A 25,810-nucleotide genomic window follows, 5' to 3' on the forward strand; every position below is an offset into this window, starting at 1 on the left:
ACACCAGTGATGACTTGGTGTGTCATTTTAAAGGGGCGTGAAGACTTATGCAATCAAGTATTTTGTGTTTTATATTTGTAATTATTTTAGATCACTTGGTAGAGATTTATTTTTATTTTGGCACAAACATGTCTTTTTCTGTTGATCAGTGTCAAAAAAGCCAAATTAAATCCACTGTGATTCAATGTTGTAAAACAATAAAACTTGAAAACTTCCAGGGGGTGGGTGAATGCTATTTTTGGCTCTGTAAAGCTTGTTTCTCAAACTCTTGTCCACTTTGAGCAAAAACTTAACCACAGCATGAAAAAGGTTAAAGAAGTGTTTTAAGGAGCAGGCTTTTGTCAGCCAACATACTTCAGTGTGAAGAAGCAGGTGCTCAAACTCTTCGTTGCTATCTTGGCATAACTGGTGAACTATTCTGCTATTTAATGGATGAGTTTTAATTTTGTTCATAGCATATAGTACAAGTCATGCTTGAATAAAGTTGCTGGCTGAGGTTTTTGGCTACAAGATGTTGACAATGAATTGCACAATGGATTGCAAACAGACTTGGAATTTCTTCTTTTCAAAAATGCCATTAAACCAGCATGGCGACCTGTCATATATGGTGTTCCATCTGTTGCACAATAAATCATTCTCCTAATCAGAATACTTTTATCCTCAACGTAACATTTTGAGTTTGTCATAGATTGATTCTCTGTTGCTACTTGTTTTGAATCTCTTCATAAACTTTTCCACTTTTGACAAACTGTAATATGCCATTAGCAATGCCTTGTTGCCTCACACAGTTGACTCATCCATTTGTATCCCAAATTCTGTTTTTTTGTAGTTCTATGCATAGTTGTTGCTCAATGTCTTCATTCATTTTGTCAATATGATGAGCTATAGAGTTATTACTCAGAGGAATTGATTTTAAAATACTGGTATCCATTTCGAGAAAAGCGGCAAACACCTGATACAGCAGGAGTTATTAGTCTTTCTGCATACTCTACAAATCTCTACAAATACTGCAAATAGGGCAACTTATCTATACTTGTATTTTCAATGGCCATAGTTATTGCTAAGTACACCATCAGGCCTAAAGACATTTATTTGCAATTCTTCCAGTCTGATTTTGTCATATGAATTGTTCAGAAAAGATTTAAAAATAACGCTCCTGTTAATTTCTAAAGCCTATTTCAGCTAATACAGCATATAACAATACACAAAAATAAAGCATATTCCTTATTTAGCACTTCAAATAATGTCTACAATAAACAAAAAACTGTACTTTTTTTTTGATCTGCTGTCTGCAAAAATGCAGACAGCAAATCCTGATTAGTTAACCAGCATAATGAAAGCTTAGGTGCTGGACACCTGCCATCAATGAGAAAGGAGGTGTTCATACCAGAGATCTTTGAGGAGATCTAACTTGGGTCACTTGTCTACATGGCTAATAATGGTGAGGGGTAAAGGATGCACAAGAGAGTAGAATTGGACAAGAGAACAAAGGTATTAAAACTGGAGAGGCAGAACAATAGAAGGAATTTGAATACAATGGAAATTTAAATCATATCATTTCCGGTTATTAGGGCACATGATTTACCTTCAGGTCAATCTAAAGTTTTGATATTTTATTCTTTAATTATTTGACAGCCTGCATTAAGTTCCTTCCATCACCGGTTCCCCTTCCTGTTGCACCTTCTGCATTAGAAATAGTCCTAAAGTATTTTTTTAGTACTCAGTCCCAAAAGCAATTTCTCTTGCCATTGCCTCCATGGGATTCAGATTTATTTCTCAGTCATTTTCATAATTGTTGAACATCTTTTAAACTTTAAAATGTATTTCATGCTCATTTACTTTGCAATTCTCTTCGCATTTTATCACATTTTAATACTTCACTGCTGGTTCCTAAAACTTGCTCTGTCCTCAGGTCGACTGCTTGCTACTAATAATCATTTAAGCCGTTCATCTCCATTGAGCCATTGAACTCCGTTCATCTCACCATAGATGCAGACTACACTGCTGTACATTTCTAGAATTTTCTATGTTTCATAATGATCCAAACTTCTTTTAATATAACACAATCTTTATACTCTTTACAATGGAAGAATCGCTTCCCTCATGAATTTATTAATTTTTCAAAAAATTCTGGAGCAAATCTTTTTGAACAGTGATGCAAGATCATCAGAGTGAAGTATTGATTGCTTTTTCTCTACTGATTCAGGCTGGCATGCAAATAATTTGCACAATTCTTAGTTTTTATTTCAGATTTCTGCTATTGGCAGGATTTGAATTTATATTATTAACAGTAGCTGCACGTCTTGAAGAAGTGACATGGTGTTCTATAACTTTTTATAATAATTTTCTTTCCAAACTGAAAATAAGTTCTCATAGAACACATAGAACATAGTAATCTACAGCACATTACAGGGCCTTCAGCCCTCAATGTTGTGCCCGCCATATAATCTACTGTAGAAACTGCTTAGCCCTCTATTTTTCTAACCTCTATGTACCTAAGAGTCTCTTAAAAGACTCTACTGTATCCTCCTCTACCACCTTCACTGGCAGTGTATTCCACACACCCACCACTCTGTGTGTGAAAAGCTTACCCCTGACATCCCCCTTATGCCTATTTCCAAGCACCTTAAAACTATGCCCCCTCACATTAGCCACTTCAGCCCTGGGAAAGTGTCTCTGGCTATCCACATGATCAATGTCTCACATCATCTTATGCAACTCTATCAGGTCACCTCTGATCCTCCATCACTCCAAGGAGAAAAGGCTAAGTTCACTCAACCGATTCTCATGCTCTCCAATCCAGGCAACATCTTTGTAAATCTCCTCTGTGCTCTCTCTATAGTGTCCACATCCTTCTTGTAGTGAGGCGACCAGAACTAAACACAGTACTTCAAGTGGGGTCTGACCAAGGTCTTGTATAGCAAGCTGCAACATTACCTCACGGCTCTTGAACACCATCCCACGGTTGGTGAATGCCAATACACCATATGCCTTCTTAACCTCTTTTACAAAATTATAAAAAATGCTGATGAAAAATAGACAGTCTTCAAAACAAAGTTTCTATTATTGGTCCACGGTCTTCAGAGTTAATCTGTGAATTGAAACACTTTGCAATGCAATCTGACAAAAGTTCCAGCAGACAACGTCTTCTACATTCACAAGGAAAAAAGCCTACTGTTGAAAATAATGTCCCTGACATCAAGACTTCTTTTTTTTAATCAGAATATGAGAAGAAAATCTGGATTTGGTATGCTGAGCCAGTCCTTGCTAAATAATACACACAAAATGCTGGAGGAACTCAGCAGGCCAGGCACTATCTATGGACAAAAGTACAGACGACATCTCCAGCCGAGACCCTTCAGCAGGAATGGAGAAAAAAGATGAGGAGTAGAGTTAAAAGGTGGAGGGAGGGGAGGGAGATCCATCAGGCGATAAGTGAAACTGGTGGGGGGGGGGCAGGGGGAATGTGTGAAGTCAAGAGCTGCGAAGTTCCTTGGTAAAAGAGATACAGGGCTGGAAAGGACAGAAGGCCATGGAAGAAAGAAGAAAGGTGGGGTGGTGGAGCACCAGAGGGAGGCGATGGGCAGGCAAGGAGATAAGGTGAGAGAGGGAATAGAGGATGGGAATGGTGAAGAGGGAGGGTATTACTGGAAGTTTGAGAAATTGATGTTTATACCATCAAGTTGGAGGCTACCCAAACGGAATACAAGGCATTGTTCCTTTAATCTGAGTGTGGCCTCATCACAACAGCAGAGGAGGCCATGGAAGACATACTGGAATGGAAAGTGAAATTAAAATGGGTGGCCACTGGGAGATCTCGCTTCTTCTGGTTGATGGAGAATAGGTGCTCAGTGAAGTGGTCTCCCAATCTACATCAGGTCTCACCAATATACAGGAGGTCACAGCAAGTACACTGGATACAGTCTATGACCCCACAAGTGCAGGTGCAGTGTCCCAGGTGAAGTCCTCAGAAACAGCCAATTCTTATTAATATTATCCATTGTGAATCCTGGCTCTCCCCAAAATTAGATCTATTGAACACTCCTGAAATTACCTTGAATTAGAGCATTGTAGACAACTGCCAAGACCTCAATTTATGGATCTGGATTTAGCGATCTCCCTAAATCCTTCTGATCCTCTACTTTATTTTTCTATTCTAGATTCGAACTTTGAAACATATTTTGTTATCTGCCTATCGCATATGCCCATGTTCCTTAATGTATTTTGATATGATGAAAAACCATGAGATATTTTAATATGAAAAATGCAATAAAGTTTAAATTCTTATTAGTTAAATCAGGTACCACATGAACATTGATAGTAAGCATACAGAAAGATAAAAAAGAGCCTGCATTTATGTAACCTCCTTCAAGCCTAAGGTCATTGCAAAAACATCACAGCGATACAACCGAAAATCACTGCAGCCAATTTGTACACAGCAAGGCCCAATAATAGCCCAGTGAAAAAATGGTTGTTTTTTGGAAATAAAAACACAGCTGCAATTGTTAATGGGAGTGCACAACAATATGGCTTCTAAAAACAGGACAGCAAATCGATTTTTTGTACTCTCTGGTGAATCTGACTTCCTAACTTGAGATTGGACTTTAAGATTGATTTGACTGTTTTGAATCATGTGTATCACTATTCACACTTTCCTTAGTGTTAATCAGGCAAACACAGACAATACCTTTTATCCTGCTGCCAAATGTATTTCCCCGAAGGGTAAGCAATTGAAAATTATCAAGGTCATTGCATGTAACCTTTGTAATCAAACAGAACCAGCGAGATATTCTGCAAAACACATCACCGGTATACACTGTAGCAAAATTCTAAATACAGCAATCTTGATGCTATTATACACAATTCAGATCTACTTCAAATCTTGAACTCATTTTATTACCAAGCTCTGACAATGCTTAAAATGTACTGCCAGATACAAAAAATAGGAGTTAATGAATATCATGAAAGTTTAGCATTTTACTAACATATTCCAACTACTGGTGGGAAAAGTAAACCATTAATTGAGGGTAAGAATTGGGCAGAGACATGAAAATTTCTATAGAAGTAGGTGTCCCAGAAAACAACAGTCTAAAAATGCATGTTAAATTGTTATCTATCAGTTTTCTGCAAGAGTTCTAGGCTCAACCTGCTAGTTGTTGTCTGCCTTGCAAGATTAAACTAATACAAAGGTTCTGCAATTGTGGAAGGTAGAGAGCAGAAAGTGATTTGGAGAACAGATTGGGGGCTGGAATGAAGAACAGATAATTGTGGGTGAAATGCCAGGAAAGGGGATAGGTGGAAGGGTTCAAGAACTATTGTTGAGATTACTGGAGGAAGTAATAGTGAGTAGGTACAGGGTTGAGTCACTAACATGGCTAGTTAAAGGACGAATTTTGTTTGCACAGACAATGTGCGAAGTAGTAATGGTAGCCAATGCAAAATTAGTGGGGTAATCAATAAACACAAAATTCAAAAAGGAAACAGAAAGTAAAGATAACCATATAACAATCACAGCATGGAAACAGGCCATCTCGGCCCTCCTAGTCCGTGCCGAACTCTTAATCTCACCTAGTCCCACCTAGTTGCACTCAGCCCATAACCCTCCACTCCTTTCCTGTCCATATATACCTATCCAATTTGACCTTAAATGACACAACTGAACTGGCCTCTACTACTTCTACAGGAAGCTCATTCCACACAGCTATCACTCTCTGAGTAAAGAAATACCCCCTCGTGTTTCCCTTAAACTTCTGCCCCCTAACTCTCAAATCATGTCCTCTCGTTTGAATCTCCCCTACTCTCAATGGAAACAGCCTATTCACGTCAACTCGATCTATCCCTCTCAAAATTTTAAATACCTCGATCAAATCCCCCCTCAATCTTCTATGCTCCAATGAATAGAGACCTAACTTGTTCAACCCTTCTCTGTAACTTAAGTGCTGAAACCCAGGTAACATCCTAGTAAATCGTCTCTGCACTCTCTCTAATTTATTGATATCTTTCCTATAATTCGGTGACCAGAACTGTACACAGTATTCCAAATTTGGCCTTACCAATGCTTTGTACAATTTTAACATTACATCCCAACTTCTGTACTCAGATTATCTGCTAATGGCCTGATTTGTGATGACCTGTTTCAATGTTTGTTGATTGCAGAATACAAGAGTATCATAGGCATAGAAGAATAATATAAGTGATGTCAAAAGGGCTTCTGCAGGTCAATTTGACATCCCTGCACATGCCCAGCATGCTCTCTGTACTTGCCACACGTAAACTTGGAATAATAAACTCTAATTTACTTAAAGATGGACATAAATTCTTTGAGCGTTTTGTTTTAAAAGAGGTTATCACAGAGCACAAGAACATTCTACTACCTTGTAGAGTTTCTGGTCCTGTGAAATTGTAAATGTTACATTTTTGAAATTATGTTTGTTTTATCTACAAATTATTTGGGATTTGTATGAAGTAGTTATCATATTATTCTTTTTAATTTTAAGGTACTCATCTCGTTATGACCTCTGCAAGCAGAACGCTAACTCTGTTTCTCTTCCCAGTGTCTTAAAACCTTCTGAGTTTATAGTAGCTAACTGCTGGAAAAAGCATAATTGAAGTTGCTCTGGCAGCTTTCAGGCCCACTCTTCAAATGAATGAATGTATAGTAGTGACTTTATTTTAAGGCATCAACAAACCAAAAATTATTTAAGCTGTTGTCAGCAGCCAGAAGGGGGGAAAAAAAAGCTGCGTAAGGTGGCTGCGGTGGAGATCTCTGGAACAAACTCCTGCAAATTTGGCCGTCAGGATTGACGTGGATGAGGCAAAATGGAGACAGGATAGCTGTGACGGGTCTGAGAAGATTTACCATCAGAACAGGGTGACTAACTAGCAGGAGGTTGGTGGTTATAGTACTGGGGAAGACTGGTGCCAGTGAGCTCGATTATAGCAGAGGGAGATATTATTGTAGTCAGGAAAGCCTGGGGGATGAAAGTTTAGCAGTTGATATTTAAGAGAAATTGAACCAGGGACAGAAATAAAACTTGTGGGAGATTCCTCTTGGCTGTAATAAAGTCTATCAAGATCAGAATCAGGTTTAACATCACCAGCATGTGTCATGAAATTTGTTACACAATAATGGAAAAAAATGTGAATAACAGGAAGTATATATTAGATAATTAATTTAAATAACTTGTTCAAAAATTAAAATTAAATAAACAATAAAAAGCTTAATTGCAGGGAACATGGTCAACAAAAATAGTTGTGTTGCACAGAATATGAGTAACTAATGAAATACATCTTTTTCATGCTCCTCCTAGTAAAATTAAATCCAGTATTTTACTGGGTTGTCAAACTGGATATATTATGAAAGGGAAAGATATACAAAATCAGAAGAAAATTTCATCACTGATGTATTTTGATAGTTGTTAACTTATAGCTTGTTCTGATTTATGAGCCCAGATAGAGATAACATTAAAGTTAATGTTTTAGGTTGATGATTTTTCATCAGATTCGATGTCTTAGGTTATCAACCTGAAATGTTAATTCTGTTTCTCTCTCTCCATCTGACAGCTCAGCATTTGCTGTACGCTCTGTTTCATCGTTCATTTCCTGGTTAAACATCTAGCTCGATAATCACTGAAGGTCAAGGTCCATTGAGAGAGCAAAAACTACAGAAATATTAACAAGTTTTTGGTCAGTTAAGAAAGTTATCTGGGCGACAGGACTTAGGGATAAACTACACCTCACTACTGATCAAAAGATCTTATACCTTGGGGTGACCACATATCTGCATTATTCTGGGATACTCCTTGAAGGAGGTAGAACGCTCCTGTACTCAGCCCACAAGCAACGTTCCTGATGATGTTCCCAGGCTACAATACTTACACCCAAGTTACAGAAAATAAACTGTCAAAATTGAGATTGATTGCTGCTACAAAACCTTTGAGTTAGAAGCATCTATCTGCAAACTGTGATTTGAAAGGTCTCTTAGCTAAATATTTACACTTCACCACTGGTAACAGGATTATGTGCTAGTCTTGTGAGGCCACACCAAACTTGCAATTAGGCTTTCAAGCAAGCATTTGTCTCCTTGCAACAAGTCTGTTTAAGGAGAGCAGGTGCAAACTGATCCTCCACACCAATCCAAGGGCTCTGTTAGGAGCTGCAACAGTGCGGTCTTTTTTTTTGAAAGAATAAATTTGACCCTAAATATTTTATTATAAATTCTTCACTCACATTTCTAATTTGTATGCGTGTTGCCTATTCCTGATCTCCAATACAAAAATTTTGCAAGAAGAATATAAGCCTTTTATTTTGTTAAAGCTCCACTCTGTATGTAGTCCTGTAAAATGTATGATATTTACTAAAGCTAGTAGTGATGTTAAGATAATTTCTACAGTTCACCAGACTCATGGCTTTGACCTTCTAACAAAGTAATTTTTTTTTACCTTTTTCTCTCAGCAGATTAGATCACTAGGGTTGCTAGTACTGATAATCTGTCATAGAGATTCCTTCATGTGCAATTTCACACACAGCTGAAGTTGCAGGTTTATATTTCTCAAAACTTTAGTTTTTCTCCTTAATTTAACATAATGTTTAGCTTATATTCCTTATTTATCTTTCAATTTAACACCCATACCAAGTGAGTTTTCCTTTAAAGAAGATGTTGAACAACAAAAGGCAAAAGTAAACATTATAGCAATTATCAGTATGTTGGCACTAATAAAATGGGGAAGGGGAAGCTAAAGCAAGGAAATATTATCTACTTACACCAAGATCAAGTGACCTGATTTTTTTCTATGATTAATTAAAATGTAATGCTATTCCTAAAGTCTGTGAAAAATGACTCAACTTATTTCACTAACATGTAATGAAGCTCAGATGAATTTCACAACATATGAAATTACCCTGTTCACTGTTCACAAAGAGGAAGTTTTCAAAATGACTAAGGGCCCGTGAGATTTTATTAACCACTGTGCTGAAAGGTTGGCACGAATTTATTAGAACTGGAGCTTACAGCAAAATGTTCCTCCAAGTTTAGCTGAATTTGTTTGAGAAAATATTTTCTTGCCTTATTATCCAGTTTATAAGCAGTGATCATTCTACATTTTGCAACTCACTTGTTTGGCTCATCCCACTCCAAAGTACATATTCTTCACATTTCCCCAATTTTAACCCTGGTTTTATTCTATCCTGTCTTCACTATCTTAACTGCTCCTATCTCAATAATACTCAGAGAGCATCTGGTGTCAGTAATAATGATAAAAACAGCAATGCTTCACAAATAAACTCTTCTTGGGCTTCCAGCCGAGTACAGGCATAGATTTTGTTGACAAACTCTAATATATTCATCAGGTACGGTGCTGGGCATGTCCAGTCCAGTGGTATTTATACCCCCATTATCCCTCCCTCCTGATTGGATGATCCTCACTGTCCTACCTTGTTTACAATCAAATTCCAGTTCTTATTTACAACAAGACCTTCGTCTTTGTTAAAATTATTTTCCAAAGTTTTATTTCAATGGCTTCCTTCACCAGGTGGTCCCAAAAGCCATTAGTGCGGCACAGTAGTTTTGTGCTGTTGAAGTCAATCCTATGTGTTCTGTTAGTGCTGATTTCTCTGGGTAACCCAAATGGATACACATCCAATGCCCTTTGATGCGGGTTTCCACCATGTGTCTCGTCTGGCTGATATATGCAGCTCCACATTCACAGGGAAGCCTGTAAGTGCCAGCTGTTCTGAATCCATGGTCACCTTTGACCTGCATAAGCTGCAATTTGAGCTGCGTTATGGGTTTGTGGATGGTATTAATCTGGTATTTCTTCAGAATCCTGATGATCCTTCCAGAGACCATGGAAATATTGGGAAGACAGCCGGTAGGGACAAACTCCTCCTTGCTGATGGGTTTCCTGCTGTTCATTTTGCGGCCAATCTTTAGGAATGTTGTATGTAATCACCCTATTTCTTTATGGAGACTTTCCAGGATCAAAATAGTTTCCTCATGGTTAATCAAAGTAGAACAGACCAGTCTGTGTTGGGAGGTCTGATGGTGGCTGCTGTTGTTGAGATACAAGTCCGTGTGAGTGGGTTTCCAATAGACGCCACATCTGAGGCTACCGTCAGGTTTCCATCATATGAGAATATCCAGGACCGGGAGGCAATCATTCATCCCCATCTCCAACGTAAATTGAACATTTGGATGTTTACTGTTCAGATGGTCATGGAACTGTTGGAGAGCCTGGACTCCATGAGGCCACACTACGAAGGTGTCATTGCCATCTGAAGAAGCAATTGGGCGTAAGATGTTGAACTCAGAGCCCTCGCCTCAATGTCCTCCATATAGAAATTAGCAATAGCTGGTGACAAAGGTGATCCCATGGCCACTCCGTCCGTTTGTTCACAGTAGTTCCCCTAATAGAGGAAGCATGTCGATATAAGGATCTCAGGATGGCTGGCGTTTACAAGATTCTCTGTGAATGCGGAGCAGCGTATATCAGCCAGACAGAACACATGGTGGAAATCTGCATCAAAGAGCACAGGAGGTGTATCTATTTGGGTTACCCAGAGAAACTGGCAGTAGCGGAACATTGCATTTGCAATGGCCATAGGAATGACTTCTATGGCACAAAAAGTACGGTGCAACGCCACTGGCTTTTGGGACTGCCTGGTGAAGGAAGCCAGTGAAATAAAACCAGAGGAAAAGAACTCTAACAAAGAGGAAAATCTCAGTCTAAAGAAGAACTGGAAATCAACTGTTAACAAGGTGGGTCAGTGGAAAACTGATTGGATGAGGACAAACCAAGCAGGATGGTGGGGTGGACGAGGGGGTAAATATACCACTGGACTAGACATATCTAAGCATTATCTCTGATAAAGATGGCAGAGTTTGTCATCGAAACGTCAGTTAAAAACCAATACCCGTACCTGCATGAAGCCTGAGAAGAGTTTATTCATTATACAAACCAAGAAAGCACTAAACACTTTTTCAGTAACACTTCACAATTAACATACAGAAGTAAGGACAAATCACATTCAATAACCCACTCTTTGGGAGTTCCTTGGATAATATGTATTACTGAGCTAACTTTAGGCCTAATGATTACACTTCACAAGAAACTGGCCCAGTTCACAATCTATAAAATAAACACATCAAATTTATTTACTCTTTCTATTTTACTCATATAGTATAGTAGGCAAGTGCAACTAAATCCAATTACTCATTTTAAATGCACAATTGCAGAGCTTTAGATTATGCATGGTGAGTAAGCCCTAGACTTAGAAAGAGAGCAAGGCTCGTCGGGACTTCTATCAGAGCTTCAGATCATGTGAGCTGTACCTTGTGGTAAGTGTCAGATTTAACAAGTGAGCAAGACCTGTCAGGACTCTGTGTGAAGCTTGAAATCATTTGCTTTATTTGGCACTTGGCACCATCTTCCCTTACATATGCAATAAGCATATACAACAGTTCATCTCTGTGCATCAGGAGAACACACATCACAGTACAATAGGGAGAAGCAATGTCGACGTTTTGGGCCGAGACCCTTCGTCAGGACTAACCGAAAGGAAAGATAGTAAGAGATTTGAAAGTAGAGGGGGGAGGGGGAAATGCAAAATGATAGGAGTAGACCGGAGGGGGTAGGATGAAGCTAAGAGCTGGAAAGGTGATTGGCAAAAGTGATACAGAGCTGGAGAAGGAAAAGGATCATGGGACGGGAGGCCTCTGGAGAAAGAAAAGAGGGGGGGGGCAGCACCAGAGGGAGATGGAGAACAGGTAAACAACTAAATATGTCAGGGATGGGGTAAGAAGGGGAGGAGGGGCATTAACGGAAGTTAGAGTAGTCAATGTTCATGCCATCAGGTTGGAGGCTACCCAGCCAGTATATAAGGTGTTGTTCCTCCAACCTGAGTTTGGATTCATTTTGACAATACAGAAGGCCATGGATAGACTTATCAGAATGGGAATGGGACGTGGAATCTCCCTATAGATGCTGCCTAGCCTGCTGTGTTCTACCAGCATTTTGTGTGTGTTGTTGTTTGAATTTCCAGCATCTGCAGATTTCCTCGTGTTTTCACAGTACAATAGTCTGTTTTATTATTTCATGCACTATTATTGCAGAGCATTGCACATTGGTAAATTATTATTGTGTATATTATTATTCTGTACATTACTATTAGTTAATATTATATTTATTATTATTAATTACTATTGCTAAGTGTGTTTTTAAACGTTGCTGCTGTAACAAAATAATTCCCCATTCGGGATCAATAAAGTAATTATTATTATGCCATAGGGTGCATGGGTCAGTGTTAGTGTGGGGGGCTGAGGCTTTGGTTCAAAGGGCTTTTGCAAGAAGAGGCACTGGTTAAGCTAAGTTTCTGTCTTATTGCATAGTTAGAGCAGTAGGAGTGACACTCAGGATAGTGGAGTGCTCCCCTGGCAGGATGTGGGAAGACAATGTTCCTTCCAATTTCCCTGATGACAGCATATGAACTAAGTGCTTTCAGCTGCATCTTTTTAGAGACCACACTCGGGAACTGGAGGACCTTCAACATATTTGTGAAATGGAGTGTTTGACTGGCAGGAGATACAGGAAGCTAGTTATACCTAAGGTTCAGGACACAGGAAAGGGAAGGGAATGGACAGCCAGTATAGGGTCCCCCTGTGGATATTCCCCACAATAACAAGCATATTATTTTGTACACTATAGATGGCAATCTACCAGAGGAAACCACGGCAGTCAGTTCTCTGGCACTGAGTCTAGCTCTATAATTCAGCCGGGGGAAGAGATGAGCAGTAGTAATAGGGGATTAATTGGTTAGGGGAACCAATTGGAGGTTCTGTGTATAAGAATGAGATTCCCAGATGCCGTGTTGCCTCCCAGGTGCCAGTTTCAGAGACATCTTGGATCCAGTTCCTAGCATCGTTAAGAGGGACTGTGAGCAGCTGGAGGTCATGGTCCATGTCAGTACTAATGACATAGGCAGGAACGGTGACAACATCCTGCAAAGTGAGCTCACGGAGGTCAACGTGCCAAATTAGCCAGCCGGTGGTGTAGTGTCAATTGCACTGGACTTCAAGGTGAGGAGTCCTGGGTTTGAATCCAGTCAGCTCCTTGCATGCTTTCCACTGGGCTGGGTTGAGTGTTAAGCTAACAAGTTGGCCTCATAAAAAACAGACAAAAATGCTAAAGAAATGGCAAGGTTGTTGCCCGGTGTATCACAAGGTGCAAAAGGGAACAACAAGGTGCCAAGTTAAAGGACAGGCCCTCCAGGATGGTGATCTCAGGATTGCTACCCACGCTGTGTTAGAAATAGGAAGATAAGAAGTTGTATATCGCATTTGAAAATAAATGTACTTTGAATAATACTGCTTAACATATGGCTAAGGAGATGATGCAGAAGGGAGTGCTTCAGATTTATGGATGATTAGGCTCTCTTCCAAGGTAGCTCCGACCTGTACAAATGGGACAGTTTGCACCTAAACTTGTAGATTAATTGGTCAATGTAAATTTTCCCTAGAATGTTAGAATCTGGGTGGAGCTACTGGAATGTAGGGAGAATAAAGATTGTTATTTGGTCACAAATAAGAGAAAATCTGCAAGTGCTGAAAATCCAAACAACACACACAAAATGCTGGAGGAAATCAGTAGGCTATGCAGCATCTATGGAGAAGAGCACATTTGACATTTCGGACTGAGACCCTTCAGGAGGTCTTGGCCCAAAATGTCGACAGTAATCTTTTCCATAGATGCTGTCTGGCCTGCTGAGTTCCTCCAGCACTGTGTGTGTGTTAATTAGCATTTGCTGGTCGGCGTGGTCTCAGCAGGCAAAAGGCACTGCTTCAGTAATGAATGACTCTATGATTCCCTGGTCTATTGTACAGAGCATAGTCTTTTAAACAGCAATGATAAGATAATTACTTTATGATGTCAATGGGAGATACAAATTTAGCAGTCACTAGGGATGTCTACTACTCTTTCTCAAAGTAATAATCTATTACCTCCATCTAGAAGTCTCAGTTTGACCTGTTAGCTAAAAAAACAACACCTCAGAGTGCAGTAGCATCGTGAATTGCTTTTTGTGTAAATCTCTGGAATAGGACTTTAACCCAAAAATTCTGACAGGCAGCTAATTGACGAAGCCATAGCTAATAGCTGCAGCAGTGCACATTTTGTGGACTGTTTATGATGCTTTTGCATTTCCTGTGTATATATTTTCCATTTGTTATCTGTCATTCAATCTGCCAGGTCAAACCTATTGATCTTAGTTTTGTATGCAATCAATAACCATGCCTCCACAACTGTCCAGAATAATGAGCCTCCCTCTGAATGAAGACATTTTTCTTTTCATTTCTAACTACTCTAATTTTGAGACCATAACCCCTACTTTAAGACTCCTCAGCTAGGGGCAGCACTCTCTCCTTAGCTATTTCACTGAACTCTCTAATTTTTTCGGTACATTTCCACAATATCACGTTTTCATTATTACCAACCCTAAAGAACTGAGGTCCAGCCTACACATCTCTTTACTAATGATACACTGACTATCATGGGAAGCAGCCGAGTAGATTTTCAGTGCAGTCTCCCCAATGCAATCATGTCCTTTTTTCACCCTTTTGAGGTAAACTGTAGACATTGCTTCCAGCAATGGTCTTACTAAAGACCTATAAAACTGCAACCCTTGTACATCTTTACCCTTGTACTCAAACACTCTTGAAAAAAGAATGAAAATACCATTCGTCTTCCTAACAACTTGCTGCACTAGATATTGACTTTCAGTGTTTTATGTACAAAGGCATACACCACCATTTGAACTTCAATACTTCCCAATACTGAACCACTGAAAAATACCAAAAGGTATGCAGAAGCACTTCCAAATCCTTGACCATGAACTATCCAACTAAATGCATTGGCACATGAAGGCACTGACAAGGAGAACACACACCTCTCATTACATCAGTGGCACAATAGAAGAAACTGCAAGCAGTTTCAGACACCTACGAGTACTTATCTCACACAATTTCTCATGGTCCTGTGTAGTCAGCAAAGTTCACCAACGCTTCTACTTTCTGAGGAGGCTAATGAGAGCTGGAGTATGTGCATCCAACAATCACATCATTCTACAGATGCATTGGCCAAAGCTTCTTAACCAACCGTATCATTGCTTGGTATGGAAACTGCACTGTGGCGGACAGAAAGGGTCTACAATGAGTAGTCGGAACTGCCCAGTGCATCACTGGCACCAACCTACCCACCATCCAAGGACATACATACAGAAAGGTGCCAAAAAAGGGCCCGTTTCCTTCATATCCTGCTAATGGACTGTTTGGCCCACTTTGATCACAGAGGAGGCTACGTAGCATTTATGCCACGACTACCAGACTCAAAAACGGTTACTTTCCCCAAGCAGCAAGACTAATCAACACGTCCACCCACTAACCCATCCCTCCACACTCCCAGCCACCATGACTTTATCATTTCCTGTCAGTCACCTTATGTACAGACACTCCTGTTCCTAACATCTCGCAATGGACATACAATGTACAGAAGCTATCTTACATATTTATAGTTATTTTTTAATTAATAATATTAGTATTTTTATCTTTTTGTGGTTTTTTTCTTTGTGCTGGAGTGGACCCAGAGTAACAACCATTTTGTTCACCCTTAAACTCGTGTACAGGAAATTGCATTAAACAATCTTGAATCAGATCTAGAATCTCACATTTAAATATTATGAAGCATAAACCCATCCTTTGTTTTATGCACCAAAGGTGTAATGCAGTAACAAATGCAATGTTGAGGCACATTTCTGAAATTTGGCTCCATAGAACTTCAGAGTTTTAAATTCAGCTCTGATATATCAGACTCTGATTTTAAACCTCCACTGCCTTTTGGCCATACCCAACCCATGGGGAATGCTTCAGGAGTAAACGCCGAGGAAGAAATCCAGAACCGGGGTCTCTAAGGCAATTTGATGTTGTTTACCGTAGATTCCGGACTACAGAGCGCACCTGATTAAAAGCCGCACGCTCTAACTTTAGAAAGAAAATCAATTTTGTACTTGTACAAGCCGCACTGGATTTTAAGCCGCAGGTGTCCCACGTTGTAATATGAGATATTTACACAGAAAGATATTACACGTGAGGATTTTTTAACTTTTAATTAAATCCGTATGGTAACATAAACAAATATATATTGCAAATGTTTTTTTTCTAACAGTGCCTGTAACACAGCTACTTTTAAATATACATACGTATCGGTAACACACAAATTACGTTGCGTATACTTTTTTTACTGAACAGTGCACGAACATTCCAATATCTCCTAACGACTGGTAAAAAAAATATATATACTGCAGCCTACCAGGAAAAGTTATTGATCACCTTCTTCATCTTCCTCCTGCACACTAAAACCATCAAAGTCCTTCAGTGTCCGAATTGAATAACCTCAGGATCTCGTCATTCACTTCAGTCTCTTCGTTGTCACTCTCACTTGAGCGCACGCGGTCCTCTTCATCACGCAGCAGTCCAGCCTTTTGAAACCCGCTGGTGATGGTGGAAGTTGTGACACCGCTCCACGCATTTAGGATCCACTGGCAGACTTGAGTTAAAGATGCTCTTTGCATGCATCCTGTTTTGGTAAAGGATTTCTCGCCGCTCGTCATCCAAGCCTCCCACTCAACGCGCAGCGCCACTTTAAATGCCCGGTTCACGCTGATGTCCAGTGGCTGCAAATACTTCGTGGTGCCCCCAGGAATCACAGCTGGAATTGAGTTTGTACTCTAGATGGCAGCTTTCACTGAACTTTCATCGTCAGCCGCTTAAAAAATCACCATCGGTGGAAGCTTTAGTCCGGATGCTGTGCAGCTCAGAACACAAGTAAAATGCGTTCTCTCATGGCCACTTGTTTTCAGTGTAATGGACGAGGCACCTTTTTTATTAAAAAAGTCCAACTGAGAGGCAGGTCAAACGTCAAAGGTACTTCATCCATATTTATGATATCATCTGGCCCGATGGGATTCTCCGCAATCTTTGTTTGAGTGAATGTGCGGAAGTTAGCAAGCTTTTCCTCGTGGTCGGGAGGGAGCTGCTGACACAGAGTCGTGCGTACCCTGTCGGACAGACCTTTTCGTCTCATAAATCTAAAACACCACGATGGCCCACCTCTAAAATCTTCGATTTTCATTTTGGTGGCGATTGCTTTAGCCTTCAGTCTGATCTGCACGGTGGAAACACCGCGGCCGCCTGCTCTCTGTGTGTTAACCCAGTCTTCAAGAAAGTTTTCAAGTTCGGACCATCTGCTATGATTACCTCTGAAAGCTTTTGTCGTCTTTTTGCATTGACTCAGTTCTTCACGCTGGCGTCTCCACCGTCTCAACATCGATTCATTTATGCCAAGATTATGTGCAGCAGCTCGATTTCCTTCTTCAACCGCCAGATTGATCGCCTTTAACTTCAAAGCTGCATCATATGCTTTTCTTCGAGTGTTTTCCATGTTGATGAGGGTGAGTACAAATGACTGATTTACAATAATTTAATTGTGAAAGTGTGCTTGATTTATCGTACAATTTCATTGGACCTCTGTGAACTACTCATCAATTTTATTGGTCTACTGTTAGGAGGCAAAATGTTTTTGATGGCATGAAAAAAAAACATGCATTAGCCGCACTGTAGTATAGGCCGCAGTGTTCAAAGTGTGGGAAAAAAGTAGCGGCTTATAGTCCGGAATTTACGGTACATCTTCACTTTGGCAACATCTGCGACGACACTGCTGCCAAGCTGTATCAGCGCTTGCCCTTCCCTTGGACTACATCAGCGACACAGAGAGGGTGAATCCGCTGCATGGGCAACAGCCAGTCCTTCAAATCTTCCCGCCCAGGCTTGCACCCTGGAGAGGACACAGTCCGCCAGATGCACAAACCCATCATCCCCTGGGATCGATGGATACCTACTACTCCACTATGACAGACAACTAGTGACTTTACATAGGGGCAGAATAATTCCGTAGCTCAAACCAGGCTAGCATGGTGGAGGAAGAGGAGAAGCCTTATAATTTTGAGAGTTCACAAATGCACATTTTTAGATGTAGATTCCTAGTTGTAGTTTTGACACTATTACAAGGATTCAAAGAAGACACATGAGCTCTACTTTGCTGTTATTGTCATTTTCAGTTTAATTATTTATCCAATTTTCTGGCTTCAGCAGAGCATTCTAATCAGTTACCACGGGAGTATACTGGAACACTGTGAATTTCAACTATTCTTTACACCCTCATACATTGCCTGTTTTTTTGTAAAGGTTGCTTGTAGTGATTCCATAATCAATCTGCAACTAGAGACACAATAATATCATTCACTAATGTTGACTAATTTTGGGAACTAAATAAGGTCTTGAATTACTACACTGCCTCTTTGAGAAGCTGTCAAACAGAATTCCTGTCAATGTATTGCAACTGAAAATCAAAGTGGCAAGCTTATATACAGAATTTTTCACACAAGGTATGACTTCTATTGCTAATATATACAGTACTAAAGAGACAACAGTTTTTGATTCTGATCTCTGACACAATGCTGGAAGTGCCATTTTGTACAGTAACGCTGTTAATTATTATCAAACGGAGAACAAATAAATATGCTCAAGAGTGATACCATAAGATTCAAGGAATATTCCCCCCACAGAATTTTATATCTACAATAAATGTCTATATACTTTTGTCACTTAAAGAATCATAACATAAAAATGTGAAGTGACATGAAATAATTGGATTCATTAAGAAAGAATTGAGAAAAGTATCAATCATATCCATAAATGCCGCTTTTATTGAAGACTCTGATATTAAGTAGGGAATCCTCAAGTATGTATTAGATGTTCCCATTTACCCAATGACTTTACTTTTGTCTGGATCTAATTGATGAGAAAAGGCTAACACCTGGGTCAGTTACATCTAAATCTAACACTGCCTGTCAAATGGACGACCGATTCTGCAATCCATTGCCTTCAGTGGGAAACAGTTCCTGCAGACAACACAAGTACACTACCTTAGGTTTCTGCTGATAGATTTATTAGATTAAGATTCTGTGAGAATAAACTGCTATCAATGCAGCTCCCAACAGGAAGTACCGCCCTGAAAATTGCCCATTACTACATAAAAAGCTTAAAATAATTTGTGCAGAAATTCTGTAAGAGACTTTAATTGATTTTCAGGCTGTTATGAATTTTTAAAAAATTCCATTTGTTAAATTTCAATGTAAACGACAAGAACTATTTCAAGATTGTTTGAGGATGTAGGAACAGATATTTTGAGATTTTTTTCCTCCATAATTCAATTAAATTATGGTTAATCTTGTAGCTCAAGTCTATTTTGCATCTGATTCCTATTTCCCTACTTTTAAGTGTCCGGAATTTTAACAGCCTTGGTCGTGAATGATTGGGCATTCACACACAGAGAATTGTGAAGACCAACTACTTGCTGAGTGAAGGATTTTCTCATCTCAGTCTTGAACAGCCGTTACACAGAAATGATTATCCTAAGCTCCCGGCTCTCTAGCTTAAAAAATGCATTCCTCACACTTACCCCTCACTTAGAATCTTACTTTCTAAGCTCAGAACAGTACAAGAAAATCTTACTCAACCTCCTCCTCTCTAATCTGATCAAAAGCTCCTTGGCAAATATATCTTCCCATAAATCCACCTGCAGTACTCTATATTGGCTCTTATTAAAGTCATATATAATTTTAGCAAGATTTCCTACTCTTTCTCAATTCCTTTGCAGAGTTTTTGCATCCATTTCACATTGCTATCTAGTTTCATATTATTATCAAACATATTGTTTCTCTTTTCCGCCAAGTCATTAATATAGATTTAAATAGCTAGAAGCCTGGTGACACAACACTACTCTGTCTCCCATTCCTGTCCATGTTAATTATTTACCCCCAATCCCACAAGCCTTTATTTTTTATGCGGGACCTGAACAAATAGCCGTGAACATTCCAATATACTTATTCATTGGTATCCTTTAATTATTCTGTTAATTGCATCCTTTAGATTTGTCAGGCACAATTTTCCTGCCATCTTGAAATACCCTGCTAGCACATTCCTAATAATAAATTTTGGACTTTTTCTTAAGAGTTCAGAAATTTATCAGACTTGGTCATTTTGGAATTTCCCATTTATTTTTTATTTTATTGCAGTTAGAGGTACAGCCTACAGGTAGTTCTTGACCAATGAGTCATGGCACCTAATTACCTCCATGTGACCAACTAGTCTACTAAGCTGTACACCTTTGGAATGCGTGAGGAAACCAGAGCACCCGGAGGAAACCCAAGCGTTCATGGGGAAAACATAGAAACCCCTTAAGACAGTGGTGGAATTGAACTCAGGTTGCTGTCACTATAATACCATCGTACTAATCACTACTCCACCATGCCTCTGACAAGCATTTAGCTCTCTCTTTCACTGTTGACTCTTTCAGAACTCTACAATCTAGGATGTTAGTTCTGCAGTACTGGAACAGGAATAATTCCGAATCAAAGTAACTGAAGAAATGTTCTAAAGCTACTATTTCAACGCGTAATTTAACATATATGCTCTATTTACAACATATAGGAGAAAATGCATTATCCACTGGAGAAATCAATGCTTTGAAGCATAAACACGTAAAGAAATAAAACTTCTACGACCTACCTTTGGGTTGAATTATTCCTTCGATTGTCAATTTATCTGTTAAACAAGGGCATTGTCCTTCACATTTGACTGATATCTGCTTCCCTGAAACACAAGCTTGATATTCCAGTTTGCACTATGAGGAAACAAAGTAAGGACAGTGAAGGATTATTAAATCAGAGACAAACTGTTCACTTAAATACTTCACTGCATACCTTTTTACTACACAGTATCTTCCATAATTACATAAGCTAATGAAACACACTTCATGTAGTATCAGTACAATAAATATGCAGAGTCTATTTGCAAGTAAGCTAACATTTCTTAGAAATATAGTAACAAATGATGCAGAATTTCCTAACATTTAAGGAATGTCATTTAGGAGTCTTGCAAGATCATCAGTTGAAGCCAATGAACCAGTTACAGTTTTAAATGCATTCTCCTTTCTATGATAAATAATTTATTGACAATACTCAAATTGCCTTTTATTAAACCGCTACTAGTTGTGACCTTTTGCACCAGCAGTACTGTTAGAATTAAATGCTCTTTTGCATTACAAATTCCAAAAACTCCCACTTATCTGTTTTTACTTCAGACTAGATTCTATATTCCAGAGAACACAAGGATGTCATTCATCAGTCTAAAATACCTTTGTTTATATAGTAATTGGGGAAAATTAAAAATAAAAATTAAAATTATTTTGAACTCCATGGAGCATGTGGGGATCCTCCGATATCCAGGCAATCTTTCTCTTCTTTCTTTCTTTAGATAAAGGTTAAGGGGGGGGGGAGGGTTAATATTATTTTTTCTCTTTTGTACTATTTTATCATTACATTTATTCTTTGTAATTTTCTAAAAAATTAATAATAAAAAAACACCTTTGCAAAAAGACCTTATTCTCCCATCTGTTGATCTTTTCCATAACTCTACAATGTTTTTCCGTCGTTACTTTCTATATATAAACCCCTCCAACCCAAGAAGGCCAAAGATATCTAAATGCAGCTTTCAAGTATTTCAGTCAATCATTTCTGATTCTATCTTAATTTTCCTCCCCAAACTGCTATCAACCTCTTAAGATTCAAGATTGTTTATTGTCATTTTTCAGTACACAAGTGCAAAGAACAAAATGATTGTTATTCCAGATCTGATGCGGCATAAAATAAACATAAAAATTCACAATAAAAATAAATATAAATGCAATTCTATAAAATAGGCCGTACAATTGGTGAGAATGGCCATATATAAATAAGATTAGCTTATACAAACTGATTGCATGTACATGAAGTGACGTTCTGAACACAAGGTGACTCTGAGAGGAGGAAATTAACAGGCGAGAAAAGGAGCTTTTCTAGGGAGCAGTGGGGCTTATGCAGCCTGTAGAGGTGGGGTGGGTTAATAGGTGAACGTGTTGATCACCTGATGGCTTGGCGGAAGTAAATGTTTTTGAGTCTGGCGGTCCTGGTGTAGATGTTGTGTAGCCTCTTCTCTGACAGGGGTGGGACAAGTAGTCCATAAAGCTATATCCTTCATGATATTGCTGGCCATTTTCTGGCAGCTTTCTGTATATGTGTCCTTGATGGTGGGTAAGCTGGTGCCAGTGATGCATGGAGCAGTTGTATTAGAGCACTCCTATCTCTCTACCCAAGCTTTTGATCTGTGCCTTGATCTTCCTCTGTGGCATTGTGTCAAATTTTGTTTAATTGCTCTGTTGTGAAATGGTATCAAGCAGTTTTGCTATTTGAAAGGTTTATAAATACAAATTGCTGTTGTATTCAAAGTTATATTTTATCTGCTTCCTCCACCTTTTTAGTTAGAGTCTTCTGGAACATGCTCTATGCTTGAAAATGTTTATCTCCATTCCAATTCCTTCATCATTATTTTGAATCATTGTCTTTAGGTTAATTTTGTCTCAGTTTCAATGTACTTATTCATAGTTTCACAAAAACTGTTCAAATGCAGGTGCTCTGTGCATATTTATTTGTACTATTATAGTATTTGAATGATACTTAATGAACTCATTGATACTTAGTGGTTTATTTGAGGTGTGTTCTGCAAAATTTCTTACTACTCCAATATCTTAGTTTCAGATTTAACTTCATTGATTTGGGTAGAATTAGAAACATTGCAAAACTCATTTATAAACCCAAGAAGCAATCCCTACGAGAAAGGGTATGAACGAAATGTTAATTTTGGAAAAATTATCCTTCTGCAAGTTTGATCTGTTAGCTGCACATTCACGTTGCATTATCTCTTACTCTCTCCATTTACAATTCAATTAGCATTTAACCCTTGTTAAAGAATGTTAAAAATCTTCTTCCAGTTTAGTTTTCAATATTTGTCAATGGTCTTGGTTTTCCCTGTTTTTACAACTTCCTCTAGTCCTGCAATTCTTTAATATGTAGCCTGGAAATTTTTCATTATCATTGGCAGTCATGCTGTCTGTCAGCTACCATTGTCTTCAATTCTGTAATTCCGCACCTGAGCTTGTTGCCCCCACCTCCCCACCCCTGGAATTTCTTCCTTAAAACTTTACTCTTGCATGTCCTAGTTTTAATTTTGTTTTACAATTGCTCCTCTGAGTGCCATTACATTTTTAACAATACTGAAGGCACCATTAGGACCATGTACTATAACTTACAGTTTAATTTTATACTCAGCTCTTTTGTTATCTTTTCAACACTGTATCACTTTCACTCTTGGAATATACCCAGTGAACATGAACCTGCTTTTGTGCCAATATTCTTAAGGTTGGTAATGAAACAATCTACCAACTGTGTTCTTTCTGTGTCAAAAACAAGATACATCTGTAGCAAACTGCTGCACTACAGCTAATTTTAGTAGTGAACTTCGAATTCAAGAATCTAATGCAAGCTCAAATGTAGGTTAAAATTTACTGCTTCTACCTCTTTTAACATTTGCTGTGAATAAACCTGATGAGATATAAATCAAGTGAAGCCGTTGTAATAATGTGTTCTAAGTAGTTGTTCAGTTGACCAATGTTTGGACAATGAAGCTACATGCTACACTTTGCTCTGACCTTCAATAGATGTTATGGGTTCCTGTTAATCTGAACAATTGAACCACTTGTGTGTTCCATAAATAACTGAAAATCTGCTAAACAGTGAACGTGTGACCCTGAGAAAATAATTTACAAGCTGTACAAAATGCTTGTTTGATTGACTAGGGCCTTGTCCTTATTCAGGAAATTCTCCTCTTCTCTACAGTGTTTTGTCCTGGTCATCATCGGTTTAGTTAATTTGATGTTCTACTTCAAATGAGTCTGTGAAAATAATGTGTAATGAATTTCATCTTTTGCAGTCTCAGCTTTATTTTGAGAAAGTTTTCACAGGGCACTCAGTTGAGAAAATATTAAAATAGAATGTTCATGTCTTTAAGCTTGAAACATTTCTTCATATAGTTCTTGATACTAGTCTTAAAATATTGGAATTTACCGCACAGTCTACTAACTCAATTGAAATGTTATACTAAAATTAGTGCTTGAATGATTCAGGTTGACTCTGATCCCGCTATACTTAACACGATCAGACATTCTAATGAAAACAACTGTTCTGAGGTTGAATGATAATAAGGAAAGTTGATTTGAAATGTTATTTCACTTCAATGAATGCTAATACGTTTCATATCCATCATGTTTTACAATGCTTGGCATAACCAGTACTCTTACCATATTACAATTAAAGCAAATGCAGACTTGTACACAACAATACAATGGCTTTGTCAACCTTTTTTAAAAAAAATATATAATCCATAATTAATTCCTGAAGATGAAACTACATTCTAGCTGCTGGGGTCAATGTTAAATTGTACACTCATTAGGAACAACATATCAAATAATTTAATAACTAATGGCTTGGTTCCATGGGACAATTCTTGCCTATTTAAAAATTACTTCCCATTATGCCGCTGGCATTTAGGGCAGCAATAAAGATTCTCCATCTCTGGCAGTGTTCAGGGCTTACATTATTGTGTCTGTAGCTTCCTCACAGATTTCTCTACGATCAGACATGCAAGTCACGGGTGAAGACTCAGGAACACCATCACACTCAGATATAGAAAGATTTTTCATTGCTGGTTCTGTAACATTTTTTTTAACCGATTAGGGTTGTTAGCCCTGAGTTGAACCACCAAACCTGGAGGACCGATTGACTACTGTGTCTGTCCTCTACCCTTTGACCTGTTTGCCATAGGTGACCCTACCAAATCCCAAAGCATAAAGCCCTGACTCCAGCCAACACAGCTCTCTGGATCAACTGTGACAAGGCTACGGTTCTCTTGGACGAAGCCTTGCTTTGGAAACCAAAATTACTGGTACATCGCCATTTCAAGAAGTTTATAGCTCAGTTGAATATTGAGGAATTATGTTCTTGGAGTTATTCCCTGCCATATATTGAGCTAAATCCTTCTGCCTGTTGAAGTACTATTCAGGAGAGCCCTGATATTGTGGTTAACATTTACCCCGAAGCAATACATTTAAACAAGGATGTTAACAAATTATTCATAATCTCCCTCCCTGGAAAATGCCAGTCAGACAGTATCTATATTTAAGCAAATTGTGGCCTGAAAGATACTTTGTTGTGTCCTAAAAACATGAGACTTCTTTCATTTCCAGAAGAAGATGGCACCAGTGAACAATGCTACCAAGGGCAGCTACCTCAAGATGGGTCACGGGGAAACTTCTTTTACTTCTTTTAAGTCCTTTTCTTAATTCACATGTGGATCTACCACTGTTGGAGCCTGTTTGCTACATTCTGGCAGTGTGTTTTTGGGTTAGTCAGGTTATCTGGCGCTCTTCGAGAAGTACTATGAGGCTGCAAGCAAAGTGTATGGCATGAAAGCCAGGAAGCCAGAAGACAGGGTGCAGGCCCATAATCAACTCCATCTCTCACTAGTTCTTAAGACCTTTGCAGTTCCCTCCTCATTGTCAGACACGTACTTCAGGTAAGTCTTCTGTGGTAGATTTTCTCTGCCTGTCTCAAAACAGGGGTCAACGGGCAATCTCGCTTTGCGCCCAAACATCAGATAATATGGCAAATACCCCATAGTTTCATTCTGTTTACAGTTGTAGTGGTGCACTAGATGCCCAAAATGTTGACTCCACTTGTTCTTCCTACTCATCTTGAAGGTTCCGAGCATGTC

General features: G+C 38.8%; 1 protein-coding gene across 4 annotated transcripts in view; it reads right to left on the reverse strand.

The window, feature by feature from the left end:
* spock3 (SPARC (osteonectin), cwcv and kazal like domains proteoglycan 3) overlaps positions 1–25,810 on the reverse strand; it is a 454,551-nt gene that overhangs the window by 150,666 nt on the left and 278,075 nt on the right. For all 4 annotated transcript variants that reach the window (XM_059964877.1, XM_059964876.1, XM_059964878.1 and 1 more), the window contains exon 6: positions 20,675–20,789. In XM_059964877.1, coding sequence (XP_059820860.1) covers positions 20,675–20,789 — 115 coding nt within the window. The remainder of the gene's footprint in view (positions 1–20,674; positions 20,790–25,810) is intronic.

The sequence above is a fragment of the Hypanus sabinus genome, chromosome 3, assembly GCF_030144855.1.
Source record: "Hypanus sabinus isolate sHypSab1 chromosome 3, sHypSab1.hap1, whole genome shotgun sequence".
NCBI lineage: Eukaryota > Metazoa > Chordata > Chondrichthyes > Myliobatiformes > Dasyatidae > Hypanus > Hypanus sabinus.